Below are 17,342 nucleotides of genomic sequence, written 5' to 3' on the forward strand. Positions count from 1 at the left end.
ACGCAGAGCGCAGATGATCGCGAAATTGGGTGATAAGTGTGTTAGCTTCCCGTCTCTGGCTCTCACAGAAAAAGAATTCAGTTTCTTGGACGCGGCATCACATGACTCCTAACTATGTTACATGAATTCGCACTTCATTTTCTTGTAAGCGCATGCGCGGTCTACACTGCCTCCAATGTATATAATCGACGCAGTGGCACAATATATAAACTTAGTTGAAAGTTTGCGCTTGGTGTGTCGTCTTCTCTCACGTCCGTGTCGTTTTTTGTCGCGCAATATCATTTAAGTTATGCTATGACATATATATAGCTACTCACGCTCTGCGTAAGTCAGCTGGCGCAAGGTCACTGGGAGGTGCAGTGGACATGCGTGAATAAATATGTGCTGATGATGAAATTAAGGTGTCAGAAACCAGAAAAAAAAAAGAAAACATGAGCCCATTCCACTTAGTAAAGATGGTAGACCAGCGAAGCTGTTTAGTACACGAGGTGATGCATACCTTTGAACAAAAGTACGAACTCGCTTATTGTCTTGATGGGTGATCATCGTAACGAAAGGTACGCATACTCATTTATTGTCTTGATCGGTGGTCATTATTTCACTCCGAACTGCAATCGCATTCTTTGATAATGTCAAATCGATGCACGTAGGCCGCTGGGTGGTCGTTTTATGAGCCATATTTTTCGCTTGCTGACTAGACCACGACCGACCACCATAATAAGGGTATACAGTAGGTCGTGGACTAGACCATAGACTAGACTCTGAATGCTCAAGGGGGTACGAGCCATTGATGATGATAGTTTTTTGTTCATGAAGAACAAAAATGTACGGAACCCTAGCCATGTACAACTTCGCTGTAAAAAAAAAAAAAAAAAGGCTTTGCAGGCCTGTGATTTCGACAAAACCATTTCGGCGGTCTAGCTCTTCATCGGGATACAAAGCATATGCCAAGGAGAGGAGGAAGATTCTTAAGCGATGGTTCTGAGTGTGAAACTTCGAATTGTGTTTGATCCCATGTAGTCAGCGTCTTTTTATCCCTCAATTTGAGCTGGGTATTAGGTTTAAACCACTTCTGGGACAAATATGAAAAAGCGCTGGGTCTATATTTTGCAGCGCGAGTGAACGGATGAGAAAGTGTGCAGGTAAACAAACATGTAGACCGACCGTACTAGTCCGGCATTTAGCGCTGAAAAATATGACACCATAACAATTCTCCCATCAGTGTAATGTCCTTGTTACTCTTACATCAGTGCTGCTTAGAGCGCCACAGTAATGCAGCGCCATTGTGCGCAGCTAACTTGTAGTGTATTCTCTCCGTCTCTCCGCACGTCAACTCGCATAGTGGCGTATGAGATCCGCAAGACGTTTTACTTTGCCACCAGTTCTTGCGTTCTTGCGCCTGCCACGTTTAGCTGGACTTGTTAAGTAACCAGAACTTCATCCTCACACATCAAGTGCCACGCAAAATGAAGCTGCTAATTTCCGGATTGCTGCTGTGCGGGCTATGGGCTGTCGCACATTGCCAGAACGACGTTGCCAGTAAGTAATACGTCATAGGTCGCATCTGAACGTTATCTCTTTCTCTTCAGCCTTGCTTCTTTTTGAGCAACGCTCATGTATCAAACAGTGGCATTTTCTAATGTGGCCAAGAAACTCTCGTGACAGGCGAAATATTTCCTACCGGCGTCAGGTAATGACCGCCCGATAGCCAGGGATTACGTTGTATGACTGCAGCGTAAACGCCTTTCAGCTGGTGGAGCGATAGTCGCCGGTTTCGCGAGGCGAGACGCCCCCGCTCATGCGATCAGGTGTTGCTGCCGCCGATGAAAGCACTAGTTTTGCATGTCGTATTTAATGCGCCATCTGCCATTGATAGGAGGATCACATTGCATGTGCTAAAAGCGCAGTTTAAATTTATAGTGATCGAAACCGACAGCCTCTCGTGAACCTTTCGACAAAAAGCTTGCGATTTAGGTGATGTGGCCAGATTTTCCTTTAGGTGCTTACTGAATCAGCGCGCAGTGTCTCATTATTTTAAGCTTTAGTCACTGGCATAAAGCGCTGTATTTAGCACTCGCATCTGAGAGAACCACGCCTGTGTAAGGCTTTTCGCCGAAAGGGCAAAATTTTAGTTGAGCATTAACAGTTGAGCATTCATTATTAAATGCAAACTATTTGGAAGGCACCAAAAATTAAATCGAACCACGTGCGGATTTATTCCAAAATGTTCGCGGTTAAAAAGTGAAATGGTAAAAAACATTGTTAGCTGCCCATGTAGTGTGCTTTGCTGACAATCCATACTTATGGCCTGAGTACTGTTCAAGTTGCAGATATTTTATGAGCAGCATATTATTTAAACCCTTCTGTGACATGCCGTTACCTCGAATTCTCACTCAAAACAGCCAAGTTATTTTTATCAGCACCAGTTGCCAACATGCTTTACTGCCTCAAAAAGAATAAATTCGCTTCCGCTTGCACTACTCCATGGGTCCATCTAACAAAAGCACGACAGAGCTCTGAGATGAAACTAGCCTTGTCCATAGCATTGCTACAAAATTAAAAGTACTGTCAATGAGCAGAACTCGTCCTAGGCCATTTTTACCAGAAACACGTGGTTGAACCCAGCTTGTCCAAGGCACAGAGTCGTATAATATAGTAGCATTTCTCGACATACCTATATTCTTCCCGTTGCTGTTCTAGGCTGCTTTAAAAGTGAGCTGTTTATTCTTTTCCACGTTCAGCTTTACCAGCAACAACGACAATGTCAAATGAGACAACTGCTTCGGCACCAACACCTGCACCAGTGCCACCACAGCCATCATCAACACCAGCTAGTGTGACAACTGCTTTACCCACTACAACGGCACCAACAACTCGCAATACCACGACCACAACACCATTGCCTACTACAGTGCCAGTCACAAACGGCACTACAGTGCAACCTACAACAACCATGTCACCGACTGCCATGCCTCCTCCTGAGAGGCACTTTGACACGTTGAGCTTCCTGGGTGGTATCATTCTCACCTTGGGATGTCTCGCCATCTGCTATGTGGGATTCAAGTTTTACAAAGCACGTACTGAGCGCAACTATCACACGCTTTAGAACAGCATTTATTCAATGCCTCATGGATCTACAATACAATCTAGTGCGTCAGTAATGAAAAATTATTTAGCTGCACCTTTCATCAAGTGCAATGTTGGTGGCTGTTAATCAGCATGCCATCCTAATACATCATATCTGTTAGGTCATAAAGCTGGTGCCTACTTTAATAGTGCAGACATGGGATGGTTCTTGTTTTACTGTAATGAAAGCATGGTACTGTTGTAGCCCTGGTATTGCTGTAGCCAGGTCAGCAGTATCAAATCAGCAAATAGCATTCGGTTCACTGCACCATTAAGGCATGGCTTTGGTTTCCGCACTAGATTGAATTTTAGACTGATGTATAAAGGGTGGATTCTGTGATGTGTTGTAGACATGGATTGGCCAATGTCAGCATCTGGTGACCAACTTCCTGCCACCTGTGTTTCGTTTCCTACACACAAGAGTGCACATGAAATGTGTAAGCCAGGTTCAAGCTGTAGTCTAGGCAGCTTCAAATAGTGCATCAGAGTGATCAGATAATACAATCCAGATGCATATGCTGGCTGCCCCTGCTTCTACCTTACTACATGTGCAATAATTTCCTATAGGGTAAGCTCTAAGCTAAGCTTTTCGGGCTTCATATTAGAAAGAGCAGCTGCTAGCAAGCACAATTCTTTTTCTAGTACTGCTGACCATGCTGTTATCTGCATGTTTAATCACAAAAATAGCTTTAATTTTATTCAAATTTCACCTGCACAGGCGACACTGGCAACTAAAACATGCGCCCTTGTTTTTCAGTGTCTTGTCTTTGCTTGTAGTCTGTGACCTACATGTCCGTGACCTTTGGCCAACAAAGTTTCCATTTGGTAGGTAACTTAATGTAATTCATTTGACATAAACCACTCTGTGACCTGGTGGTTTTAAAGGGGCCCTGAACCACTTCTTATCGAAGTGGAGAAAGGCATTTGAAGTGAAAATGGGCTATTTCAGAAATACTTTGCCGCAAAAAGTACTTCAATGTGTTCAGCAGAGGCGGAGTTATTGGCACTCAAATGTGGCCTCTGCTGTGCTTCCGTTCCATCAATTCCTTGAACTGTGAAGGCTGCGGCGACAACGCTCCGCCTTCAAAATGTCACCGTGGCATGCAGTTCAAATTACATTTTGGATGTTAACATAGGCGCACACGACTTCCGATTTTGGTGCCTATGACGTGTTGCATGTAAGCCAAATGCGGTTGTCATCAGCGAGCTGAAGTGCACTTAGCCAGTGGACTTGTGACGGTGCCCCACGGCGGCCGCGGTATCTTCACTGCATAGCCGACCGCAGCTACCACTGGCAGCCGCACATGGGAATCCACTTTATTACGAAATAAAGCATCCAGAAGAGAGTGAGGAGCAGCCTTCTGTTTGACAAGAGAGTGTTTGAGAGAAAGGTGACTTTGCACTCTGCTTGTGAGCTCTACGCACCGTGTACAACAGCAAAACATCGCTGAGATTATCACAGCAGCGTATTCTACCTGTGGACTATGTTATTTCAATAAGCCCGAGGGGCGGTTCAGGGCCCCCTTTAAACTTTATAACATGTCTCTTAGCATGGAATAGCATCCTAAGAAAACTTTGGTACTAGTTGCGTATCGAATTAAAAGGTTAGCAATACAGTTTGAGCAAAGGGCCCTGTTGTTTCTATGTATGCAGATAACCTTTTATGATGAAGTGGTAATTGTGGTCATGGTAGAGCCTACATGCTGAAGCCAGTGGCCTGCTGTAGATTGTCTCTGCCTTGAGAAAACGCTGCTCCATACAGGAGTCAAATGCCGAAGGGGCAGAACATGCTTGACCTGTACTTGGGTGAGTTGTGCTAGCATTCATGCTGGTCTGCCCCAGCTCGATGCTGCAGAGCTGTGCCACCACCTTTGCGAGTTTATTATTACTAGACCCTGTTTGGAAATTACTGCCTAAGTTTTGTCTTAAGCTGAGCATGTAATGTTCCATTTTGTGGAGTAGTGCTTGCCAACTTGGCGATGTTGTATAGAGGTATGGTGTCCCCTTCTTTAACAAACTTCACTTCCAAAACTCTTTAGCTTGCGAGCCGGGTATGCTTGATGGCTCTAACAGGCATAAAAAACAAGCGCTTTGTAGCGGCTGTCCTCAGGTCACAAAGTTAGACGTTAGGATCAAAATGCTTTTATGTCAGGTTTCGTAACCAGAGTGTAGTGTCATTGCATTTTTTCTTTAGCAGTCTACAGTGTGCTGCTGCACTTATCTATGATGTTATGTTTCTTTAACACTCGACACCCCTGCAATCCTGAGCAATGTAGTAGGCTTTGAGCTGCTATGAGAAGCCAAGCTTTGTGAGTGTGAATGGGCTGCCTTGCCCAGCATGTTAATGCCGTCCACTTGGCACAGTGTGGGACAGAGTGCATTGTGACATGATGCACTTAGAGGCAAGGACATTCACCTGCCAAAGGTTACCTGTATGTGCACCAAAACTCAAGCCCGTGCCTCATTTGTGTGAATTATTTTGAATGGAGATAAACATCGACATACTCTTATGATGGCAAAAAGTACTTTTAAGTAATATTTTTTTTTTGTCGCTCTACTTATGACGAGTGCATAGCAATGTGTGCAGCTTAGTTTTTGTCAAGTCAGTTTTCACGCATTTGATTGCGTGGTCTGTATTGTCTTGTGACTGTACCCAGCTTAGGCAAATGTAGTGTTTCTTCAGTACTTAAGACACCCTGTGCTTCACTAGAAAATGTTCACTTTTAGGCGAGATAAGTTTTTGAGAGTGAAGCATAACATTGTATTGCTCGTCATGCTTTTGTGATGAAGCTTCAAGTGATAGCACGTGTTATTTTCCCGACTTAAACCCGCTATTGTAAATAGGTGTACAGATAAGCCAACAGCGTGCAGTTCACAGAACTGTACATTATCAGTGCGTCATAAGTAGCAGAAGTATCACTGAAACCGCCCTACTTCAGATTGTGTGGCCACTTATTTAAAAAGCTTCCTGTGTGGCACTAAACTATTTTCTTTACTTGAATCTTTGATGTGCTGTTGGTGCACTTCTTTTCCCTGTGGTGCTTAGCACTCTGCTTTTGCTTCCTTCACTGCTAGGTTCAAGCCTTTCTTTGTTGTATGAACGGTGTTTTTAATTTTGAAGGTGCAAAAAGGATGTCATGAAGTTGCTTAGCACTATGTGAGTTACTTTTAATCTGATGAAGTCTGAGTGACTGTCTTCTCTTATGTGCTTATGTGACTGCTGTAGTTCAGTGTTTCAATACCAGTTGATTAAATACTTGTCAAATGTGTTCATTTGATGAAGGTCTGTATTTAGTACTCTTTTGTTCCTTTTGGTGTGGTGATTACATACACTTTAAAGAATAGGGTTGTTTTCTTCTACCCATTTTGATGTAAATAAACATGCTATAAGTGCAGTTTATTTTGAAAGTGATAATAAAAGTCACTCCTTTCTTACTTTGCCTTGTTTTGCAGTTCTCTTGGTGTACTGTATGATCTTTCATGCGGTGGGAAGCAGGCTTGTTGAAAGACTTGACTTGTGCTTTGTAAATATTGATTTCCAAAGCCATAAAAAAATTGCTCACTGTGGCAGCTCAGTGGCAACGACGTTGCACTGCTGAGCCTGAGGTTGCATGTTTGATCCTGGCCGCATCGACAGCATTTCGATGGGGGCAGAATGCAAAAATGCTCATGTACCGTGCAATAGGTGCACATTAAAAACGCCAGGTGGTGAAAATTAATCTATAGTCTCCCACTACGGTATACCTTATAATCATATTGTGGTATAAAGGTTATAAACAGGGACAAGGTGCCTCGGAAAGGCTGACCAATGTTTTGATAGGAGATCTATCTCGGGTTCTTTGTAAGACGAGGGGACAAGAGTGGGAGAGTTTACAGCCAGCCGCCACCGACTGCATGTGACGTCACTCGGCTAACCTGTTAAAACTAACCTGTTGAGGATGACAAGGCCACCTTTGACAAAGATAGGTCCTCCTATCAAAACATTCACCAGCCTTTCTGAGGCACCTTATCCCTGTTTGTAACCTTTATACCACAGTGTGCCGAGGAGGGAAGATAACCGATGGTCATTAAGGGTTACGGACTGGATTCCGAGGGAAGGGAAGCGTAGCAGGGGGCGACAGAAAGTTAGGTGGGCAGATGAGATTAGGAAGTTTGGAGGGTCAACATGGCCACAATTAGTACATGACCGGGGCAGTTGGAGAAGTATGGGAGAGGCCTTTGCCCTGCAGTGGGCGTAACCAGGCTGATGATGATGATGTGCTGCTCCATCTGTCAGCCCCCTTCTTGATTTTGTATAAAAATACACCCGGAGCCCTCCACTATAGCGTCTCTCACAATTCCTTTTGCCTCGGGATGTTAAATTACATTGATCAATCAAATGAACATAATGGTGAAAACAGCCACGGCCTTGCTTGTGGGACTCAATCGCTCTGCCATGACTCTGCAAACACCATTTTGGCCATTGTTCACAAGTCACTTGAACTCTAAGCAGAACCTCCTAGAATAGGAACTGTCCAAGATATGCTTTGCATTATATGGTGGTCGGCATGGTGTCGAATGTGTTATGCATGGTAATGATTTGTGAGGGGGTTATGCTGATGTAGTATGCATTATTTATTTGTATATGCATGAGGAATACGAGTAGAAACATGAGCACATTTACATTGCTGAACATATACATTCCACATCACACTAACCGCCATAGGCATCCTACGCATATATATCTTTGAGAGCGGATGGCTGCACGTGTATGTGTATATATATTGTCACGGGTATAAAACTATTTACAAGATGTATTTACAAGGCATATATAAACAGCAGCCGAGAATCTCGAGAGGTTGTTGCCACTTTGTCATCTTTACCATCGACAACTTTGTCCTCTTTTCCACCATAACACGACCCCCGGCAGAAAAAGCACCATCCCAGTGCTTCAGACGGGGCCGTCGGTAAGGGCATAGTACAGCTTAAGCCTAGAGACATATACGACGTCAGGTGATGTGGAACCGGGTGGCATGACGGAGGTCTCGAGGATTATCTCGTAAGTGATATTGGTCACTTGATGTAGAACACGGTAAGGGCCTTTGTAGCATGGAAGAAGTTTCTCAGAGAGCCCCACTCGGCAGCAAGGGGACCAAAGTAGCACTAGAGAGCCTGGTAAAAAATATGTGTCATGATGGCGGCGATTCTAAGCATGTCGTTGAGATTCCTGCGATGCCAACAGATGAGTACGGGCAAGCTGGCGCGTATGGTCAGTGTGGGCGATGGCGTCGCTGGCATACTCGGTCCTCGAATCATGTATCAAAGGGAGGGACGCGTCCAATGGTAATACTGGGTCACGACTGAAGAGTAAGTAAAAGGGGAAATACCCAGCATTATCGTGGCGTGATGAATTATAGGCGAATGTGACGTAGGGCAGCACCACATCCTAATCCTTGTGGTCGGGTGAAACATATTTTGATAGCATGTCAGTAATAGTCCTATTAAGTAGCTCAGTAAGGCCATTGGTCTGGGGATGTCCAAGCCTTCGTCGTGTCTCGAATAACTTACGCTATTCCATACGCACTACTCAACGAGACGGAACTGAAGAAAATCAACACAATGATCAGAAAGGCATATAAGCAGGCGATGGGCCTGCCAATCAGTACGTCCACAGAACGCCTACTACGACTAGGTGTGCACAACACGGCCGAGGAGCTGATCGAGGCACATTTATCCAGTCAGCGAACAAGGCTGGCGGTTACGGAAGTAAGGAGGTCCATTCTCTTACGCCTGGGGCACTCTGCCCCTCTGAGCCATCTGCCGCCTCAGACTGTGAGCTTACCCCATGCCATCCAGAGAAACATCACTGTACGTCCTCTACCTCGCAATATGCACCCAGTGCACCACGCAGAGCGAAGGGAGGCCCGCGCCCTGGCCATACACAAGCGATACGGGACTTTACCCTCTACAGCCTACACGGACGCGGCTTCTTACTCCAGACGCGCAGCCACAACAGCCACCGTAGTCAACACAGAACATCGGAGCAGCATTTCGCTCACACGGAACAATCCCCTCCAAGCCGAGGAAGCGGCTATAGCCCTCGCGCTCTCCCAAACAGAGGTTGAAGTCATAGTGACCGACTCCCAACAGGCGTGCCGCAACTTTGCTAGCGGCAGAATTCATACCACTACACTCTGGATCATCAGTCAAAAGCCGCCAACGAGATCAGTCATGATCATCTGGGCGCCAGCTCATCAAGGCATTCCTGGCAACGAGGTCGCCAACCACGTGGCTCGAGATCTGACCCACCGAGCCGGCGCCGAGGAATCTGAACCCGAGCGCATGCACCCTCTAGTCTCTTACCAAGACATCACACAACACTACAAGCTAACCCGCAGAACATATGCACCACCACACAAATCCCTACCTAGAGAGCAGGAGCGATTCCTCCGAGCTCTACAGGTTAATACATTCCCCCACCCAACCAGAAATCACCTCATAGACCCTACACAATTCTCTCCGCAATGCCACTTCTGCGCAGAGCCCGGGTCCCTCAGGCACATAGTAGGGGGTTGCAGAGCGGCACCATTAAATCCTCCGAACCCTTACCCCACTAACGAGCTTTGGGAGAGAGCCTTGGCCAGCTCCGACCTCGAGGATCAGCAACGGCTGATTGCGAGGGCCCAGGTCGCGGCCCGAGCTCAAGGCATTCTGGTATGAGGACGCCTCTCCAAAGCTTCATTCACCGAATAAAAATGTTTATTCTCTCTCTCTCTCTCTGGGGATGATAGGAGGTGGCCAGTTTGTGCTTGGTAGAACATGAGCGTAGGATATCGGCGATGACTTGGGAGAGGAAAGTGCGGCCGCAGTCAGTAAGGAGCTGTTGCAGGGCGCCATGTACTAAAATGATATCCCGGAGTAGGAAATCTGCAACGTCGGTTGTGCAGCTTGTGGGAAGTGCCCGAGTGATGGCATAGCGCGTCGCGTAATCAGTAGCGACAGCGATCCACCTGTTGCCGGAGCTAGACTCAGGGGAAAGGGCCAAGGAGATCCAAACCCAAGCGAAAGAACGGCTCAGGTGGAATGTCAATCGGCTTTAAGTACCCAGCAGGAAGCGTTGCTGACTTTTTGCGATGTTGACAGGGCTTGCAAGCAGCTACATAGCACCGTACGGCACGTGCAAGGCCAGTAGAAGTGGCAGTGCATATGGTCGTAAGTGCGACCAAAGCCAAGGTGTCAGGCAGTTGGGGTGTCATGAAGCTCCTGAAGCACGGTTGAGCGGAGGTGTCAGGATGAAGCGGAGGACCGTCAGGACGAAAACTGCGTCGGTACAATATCCCATCATTGAGAACGAACCACCGTAACGATGGATCAGTAGGAGCGAATTCCATTCGGTCAATGAGGGTCCTCAAAGTAGTGTTATAGCGTTGCTCGTTGGCCATGTCCAAAAGCTGGGAAATGGAAAGAACACTTACAGAAGCGTACTTGTCGGCATTGGCGGGCATGTGTACAGGGTAACGGGACAAACAGTCTGCGTCCTTGTGTAGGCGACCAGACCTATACACCACCGAATAGGAATACTCTTGTAGCCACAAAGCCCATCGTCCAAGCCTCCCTGTGAGATATTTTAAGGATGAAAGCCAACAGAGGGCATGATGTTCCGTTACAATAGAAAAGGGCCTGCTGTATAAATACGGACGAAATTTCGCCACTGTCCTCATAACAACAGCCAAACATTCGCGCTCGGTAATAGAGTAGTTCTGCTCCGCAGGTGACAAAAGACAGCTAGCGTACACGATGACACGTTCATGGCTGTGTTGAACTTGTGCCAAGACGGCACCGATTCCGTGGTCACTGGCATCGGTGTGCACCTCTGCAGAGGCTGAATTAGCGAAGTGTCCTAGAATTGGTGGTGTGGTGAGCATGGTGGTAAGGCAAGAAAAGGCAGTGGCCTGAGAGGATCCCCATGAGAACTGCACACTTTTCTTCAGGAGATCTGTGAGAGGGTTTGCTATGGTGGCAAAATTTTTAACAAAGCGGCGGAAGTAAGAGCAAAGGCCCATGAAACTTCGGACATCTGTTGCGGACCATGGAACAGGGAACTCTTTCATGGCGCTAATTTTCTCTGGGTCAGGTCGGATGCCAGTTACATTGACGACATGTCCAAGAACAGTAATCTCACGATGGCCGAAGTTACATTTCTTGGAGTTGAGCTGTAGACCAGCCTTGCGAAAAACGGCAAGTACAGCTGAAAGACGCTCAATGTGTGTGCTGAATGAGGGTGAGAACACAATAACATCATCTAGCTAGCAGAGACAAGTCGACCGCTTGAATCCTTGGAGTAATGAGTCCATCATACGCTCAATGGTAGCCAGAGCGTTGCATAGCCCAAAAGGCATAACTTTGAAGTGGTAAAGACCATCAGGCGTTATAAAGGCGGCCTTTTCACGATCTAGATCATCGACAGCGATTTGCCAATATCCGGACCGTAGGTCGATGGACGAAAAATACTGCGCACCATATAGGCAATCGAGGGCATCATCGATACGAGGTAGTGGGTAGACGTCCTTCTTCGTGATGCGGTTGAGGTGGCGATAGTTGACGCAAAATCTCCATGAGCCGTCCTTCTTTTTGACCAGCACGACAGGGGACGCCCAGGGACTTGAAGATGACTCTATGATATCTTTCGCTAGCATCTTGTCTACTTTTGTTTTGATGACGTGACGCTCTGAAGCTGAAACTCGGTAGGGTATCCGATGGATGGGTGGATTATTGCCTGTATGTATACGATGTCTGACAAGTGACGTCTGGCCTAGGGGACAGTTGTTCAGGTCGAATATATCCTTGTAGGAAAGTAATAGGCTGCACAGCTGTTTAGTCTCCGCAGGAGTGAGATTCGGGGCAATCATTTTCCTAATGTCGTCAGTACATTTGGCAGACCGGAAAGGCTCACAGGAAATGTCGACAGCAAAAGTCTCAATGCAACTAACTTCTAAAGCAGTAATTGTAGCTAGGGTGGTATCTTTAGGCAGAATTCGCTTAGCGAGCCCGAAATTCACGACAGGGAGGTACATGCGATTGTCCGTGACCCTCAGTATTGTATGCGGGACAGTAACGCTGTGGGTGAGAACGATGGCATTTGTGGGAGCGGAGATGTAATCACCATCGGGAACTGGCGCAGAAGGCGACATTTCGACGTCTGTCAAGATCTGTGGTGGAGCGTGAACAAAATCAGTCAATCTTAGGCTAATTTCGTGTGGTGTTGGAGGAACATTCAGTAGAGGCAGGTCAAGATGCACAGTACTTGAGGAACAATCGATGAGCGCTGAATGGGCGGAGAGGAAGTCTAGGCCTAGGATGAGGTCATGGGGGCATTGGTCAAGCACAGTGAAAAGGACGACATTATGGCGGCCGGAAATGCTCACATGTGCAGTACACATTCTAAACACGGTCACCGTGCTACCGTCGGCGACTCGTACGAACCGAGTAATGGCAGGCATAACAATTTTCTCTAAATGGCGGCGTAGGCGGCTGTTCATAATCAATATGTGTGCTCCGGTATCTATGAGGGCTGTGATGGAGGTGCCATCAACTTGGACATCAATTAAGGAGGTTATTTCTCGTAAAGAGCCTCAAAGGAGGATTTTGCGGTGAATCCGACATTGCAGCACCACCTTGAGGTGCCACATTGCCTAGCTCTCCTGCTGGGACAGTCCTGGGTAGGTCGGCGACGGCGAGCGGTAAAGCTGAGCGGATATGGCTGGCGACAATAAGGCGAGGGCGAGCGAGCATAGCGGCGAGTCGAGGTAGTGGCGTCGGAAGTGTTGTAGAAGCGACGGGGTAAGGAACTTCGGGGCGAACTTGAATTCCGGAAGGAGTTTCGAGGAGGGGACAGCCAGCGGCTCCAGCAGTGATGGAAAACGTGAACGATTTGGCCACAGCAGAAACAGATCTTGTCGTCAGGTGTACGCCAATCCGATGGATTCCTGGTAGTGTAGGAATAACTGACACCGTGAGGTGGACTGCGATAGGACCAAGGCATAGGAGCAGGGCGGGTGTCAGGGCAACTCAAGGAGCAGGTGCTGGGAAGACCCATATTAGCTATTTCCTGGCGAACCACGGACTGGATGAGCGAAATTGTCTCAGCGGTGTTGTTCCACGACGTCTGTTGAGGTGAGGCAGGAAATGCCGCTTCGAGTTCGTGGAGTACAATTCGGGTCACATTTTCGCTTGGTGGTGGAGATCTAGATTGGTCGGTGGGGTCGGTTCAGGAAGAGGTCGCTGCAGTATTTGGAAGCCATGTAAACTGATTGTATATACGGTGACTCTTTGCCTGCTCGAAGCGGCAGCATTCCTTCATGATGGCATCGACAGTCGACAAGTTTCTAAAGACCAGAAGGTTGAATACGTTGTCCGCGATGCCTTTGATAATGTGCCCAACCTTGTCCCCTTCTAGCATGGACGTGTCGATTTTATGATGGTGGGCTAGGAAATTCTGAATGTAGGAGACATACGTCTCGGTAGCAGTTTGAGCACGCGTGGCGAGTTGTTGCTTGGCAGCTAGTTGTCGACTGGTTGGATTGCCAAAAACGTTGGACAGCTTTTCTTTGAACAAGTCCCAGCTGGTTAGCTCTTCCTCGTGTGTGTAAAACCACATTCGCAGTGTTCCGTCGAGGTAGAGCACGACATTGGCCAGCATTATGGTCGGATCCCACCTGCTCACCTTGCTGATGCGCTCATACATCTTCAACCATTCTTCAACGTCAACACCATCGAGGCCAGTGAACTTGCCAAGGTCTTGTGGCTGAGGTAGAGCAACGTACTAGGTATGTGTAGTCGGCATTGCAGCTGCAGATGCGGTGCCTTCCACTGGAAGCTTGGTGCCAGGCTGGGTGAGACGTCCGCTGCGGAGCTCCGTGGCGAGTATGAGTGAATATGACTCACTCATACTGCTTGCTATCCCCATTTTAGTATAGTAAACCGTGAATTCTTGCCCTGTATTGGGAAATGGATTTTCTGGGTTCACATGGAATTTTCGACCGGCTCGCCATGTATTTGCTATGCTTAAACGCACGCCGGCCAGCTGTGTAAGGCCGTAAATGGTCAATACCGGACACTCGTGGTCCTCAACCCCTCCCCCTTTTAGCTTTCACTCACTCTCTCTCTAGAAAAAGAAAAGAATAAAGGGGGAGGGGTGTGATTGGTGCGGGCGCTGCGTCTTACGTCAATTATAGTGAGAAAGAAAGAGCTTGCATAGAGGAAAGTGGCGCTATTTCGGCCAGTTACGATGAGAAGCAAAGCGAAGTTTTTAGCAGAACATATATGGAGATTTGTGATTGGTGGGGGCGCTGCAGCTAACGTCAGTCATAGAGAAAGGCGTCAGTTTAGAGTTATTGTATATATATGCTACCAAAGGTACATGCTGTTACTGTATATGCTACCTTTGGTAGCATATACAGTAACTCTACGTCAATTTAGGGTGCCTCGATGTCCCCTTCCCCACCGCGGAGCACATATCGAGGCGAGAAAGAAATGTCTTGCATAGAGGAAGGATGCGCTATTTTGGCCAGTTATAAAGACGGCTTATGATTACTAGCTTTGCGTTCTTCTCTCCGCCATCCCTTGGTGGGTATGTAGCCTATGTAGCGCCAGCACATTCATTTTCACCTGCACTGAGCTTATAAATTTTCTCTATTTCAGGCGAATTGCCTGGGACAAACGTTGCCTGGGACCTGATGCTTGGACGCTGGACATATGCTGGACATGTCTGGACCTGCATGAAAGAATGCATCGCATATGAACGTCACAAATATCTGTTTTGCAGACCGATGCTGAATCACCTTAATCTCAGCCCTTCATTTGATGCGTCAAACGTATAAAGAAGTTCACTTTGGTGTGGTGCAATTGAGTTTGGGTTTTGTTTTTCATAAAGCTATCATCATCATTTGTTGAGGCAACAATTGCGTGTTCGCAAGCGGCGGCAAGTCGCACAAGCGACGTTTCAGCGATGTCTCTCTTTAGGAAACCTAACAGAAAATTTCGGCAGAGACTGCATCACAGTGACACCGAAGACGAAGCAGAGGTGACAAATGTTGAGGAGGAAAAGTCGCCGCCTCGAGTGGAGACGCCAGCGGCGGCGGTAGAGGCAGAGGAATCGAAGGCGCCGGCGTCGCTACTTAGTTTCGGTGATGACGACGAAGAGGGTAAGTAAGATATTCACAAAGGGCAAAGAAACAAATATTTGGAGCCGCAAGAAACGAAAATATTGAGCTATCTTCACCTGATCACATCCAGCTTTTAAGACAAAAATTTCGTTTAGACTACCGAAAGGAATAGCGAAGGCAATGACAGTTTACGTACGCAGAAACGACTCCTTTTCCTCTCTATTTGTCATTGTTATCTCTGCAACTTAACCGTCTTTAGGCCAACCGTATTTAATGATACGTGCTGTAGGCTGCCAGGATGACATCGCTGACAACGAATATTTCGGCAGCATATTGCTTTCGATGTTTGCGCCATTTGTGCGACGTTTCGTTTGACGCACTTCTTAAATGACTACAATGCATTGCTGAATTACATGCATATCAATTAGGCCTGTGCGAATGTGCGAAACTTTCGAATAACGCATCGAATAGTGTCCTATTCGATTCGGTGTTCGAATTGAATATATACTATCCATAAATGCGAATATTTATCTAATACTTTTCGCATGTATCTAGACGTCGTCTGCGTCCAAATAAGCATAAAATTGAAGCAAAAGCTTAATCAATTTTAACCCTCGTAGACGTAAAACATCAGAGCTTTTGTAGGGAACAGGGTACATCACTTACGTAGCCATACTTTACAGTCAGACTGGGATACATAGCACAACAAAATATGACACAGGGACAAGCAGAACACAGGACGAGCGCTAACGAGTGTCACAGAACGAGTGTCATATTTTGTTGCGCTATGTATCCCAGTCTGAATGTATCCCACCAACACGCCCAAATTTCTTCTCTGCTAAAATACTTCACAGGCTGTACAGCAATCATTCGCACTCTCTGAAGAACCCGATTCATGCGAAGAAACTACTTGTTTGCTCCTAATGCTCCATTTGTGATTTTAATAAACAACGCTTCATAATGTACTATGTAGGAAAAGAAACTTGCTGAAACCACAGCTCGACTTCAGTTTCACAATTTTTGAAGATGTATCCTAAAGTGAACAATTAAAATTAGTGAATCTTTTTAATTACTCACCTGAACATTTCAATTTTTCATGCAAGTAATGTCAGCTTTTTAAAGTTTCCACCTAAACAGGCTGAATCCGTTATATGTTGGTATGTTTATTTTTTAAAATCTGTTATAAGAAAAGACGTTATAAATGTATTCTTTTCAGGTGTAATTAAAGGTGTGTAAATATTCAAAACTTTCGAATAACGAATCAAGTAGTGTCCTATTCGATTTGGTCTTCGAATCAAATAGACACTATACACAATACGTAAATGCGAATATTTTACGAATACTTTTTGCATATTTCTAGATGTCATCTGCACCCAAATAAACATAAAATTGAAGCAAAAACGTAGTCAATTTTCACCCCCATGGGCATAGAGTTTTTCACTATAGCACCTAGAGGAAACTCTGGCGCCACCGTCTATGGGAGTTTCCTAAGGGACGCTGTGCCGTCGTGAGAATGACGGTATATGTGTCTGCGAGGCTTGTGTTGGCTGGTGTTGTAAGGGGCTTCGTGTAAAACGTGGATATGGCTACACAAATAACGCATTTCTAAAGTAACATTTTCATAACATGTTTCCATTCACGCATATTACATCTGCCAGTGAAGTTTACTATTCTACAATGCATAACGAAGCGAAGAAAAGCAAGAACAGACGACAAACATTTCCAGAGCGAGCACGAATCTTGTCGTCTATCCTCCTACTTTAGCGGCCCGCTGATACTTTTTACATTTCATATAATTGTACATGCAACAACAAAATCTCATAGTTGAACAAAACATATTTTTGTGTAACAATAAAGCTAAACAGCTTTTTACATGCTGTTTTAGTAGTAAATTAATCATTGTGACAGACGGAACGGTGCTTGCCTGGCTCTCCGAGAACGATGCCAATCCGAAGTCACAATATACCGGCATTCCCACGCATACCACAGCACAGCAGCGCCAGATTTCGCTCAAGGTAATATAGTGAGAAACTCCATGCTCATGGGCATATATAGTATAGACATAAAACATGG

At 46.2% G+C, this 17,342-nt stretch overlaps 2 protein-coding genes across 2 annotated transcripts in view; both read left to right on the forward strand.

Moving 5' to 3' along the window:
* The first annotated feature begins 306 nt into the window (after nt 1–306).
* LOC129382248 (uncharacterized) lies at nt 307–6,561 on the forward strand. The gene is made up of 2 exons (XM_055065907.2): nt 307–1,539; nt 2,742–6,561. Exons 1-2 carry the CDS (start codon nt 1,467–1,469, stop codon nt 3,104–3,106), a joined length of 438 nt encoding a protein of 145 aa, XP_054921882.1. The 5' UTR covers nt 307–1,466; the 3' UTR covers nt 3,107–6,561.
* An 8,480-nt stretch (nt 6,562–15,041) lies between these two features.
* Nucleotides 15,042–17,342, forward strand: part of LOC126521308 (PAX3- and PAX7-binding protein 1) — a 41,802-nt gene continuing 39,501 nt past the window's right edge. Inside the window, exon 1 of the mRNA XM_050169970.3 lies at nt 15,042–15,308. Coding sequence (XP_050025927.1) covers nt 15,113–15,308 — 196 coding nt within the window. The 5' untranslated portion in view covers nt 15,042–15,112. The remainder of the gene's footprint in view (nt 15,309–17,342) is intronic.

The sequence above is a fragment of the Dermacentor andersoni genome, chromosome 6 (genome assembly GCF_023375885.2).
Source record: "Dermacentor andersoni chromosome 6, qqDerAnde1_hic_scaffold, whole genome shotgun sequence".
Classification (NCBI taxonomy): Eukaryota; Metazoa; Arthropoda; class Arachnida; order Ixodida; family Ixodidae; genus Dermacentor; species Dermacentor andersoni.

Excerpts from the sequence above, each read along its gene's own strand:
- LOC129382248 (XM_055065907.2), top strand. The coding sequence starts at position 1,467 with ATGAAGCTGCTAATTTCCGGATTGCTGCTGTGCGGGCTATGGGCTGTC. Across the intron at positions 1,540-2,741 it reads TTGCCAGAACGACGTTGCCA|CTTTACCAGCAACAACGACA; the intron begins GTAAGTAATACG and ends TTCCACGTTCAG.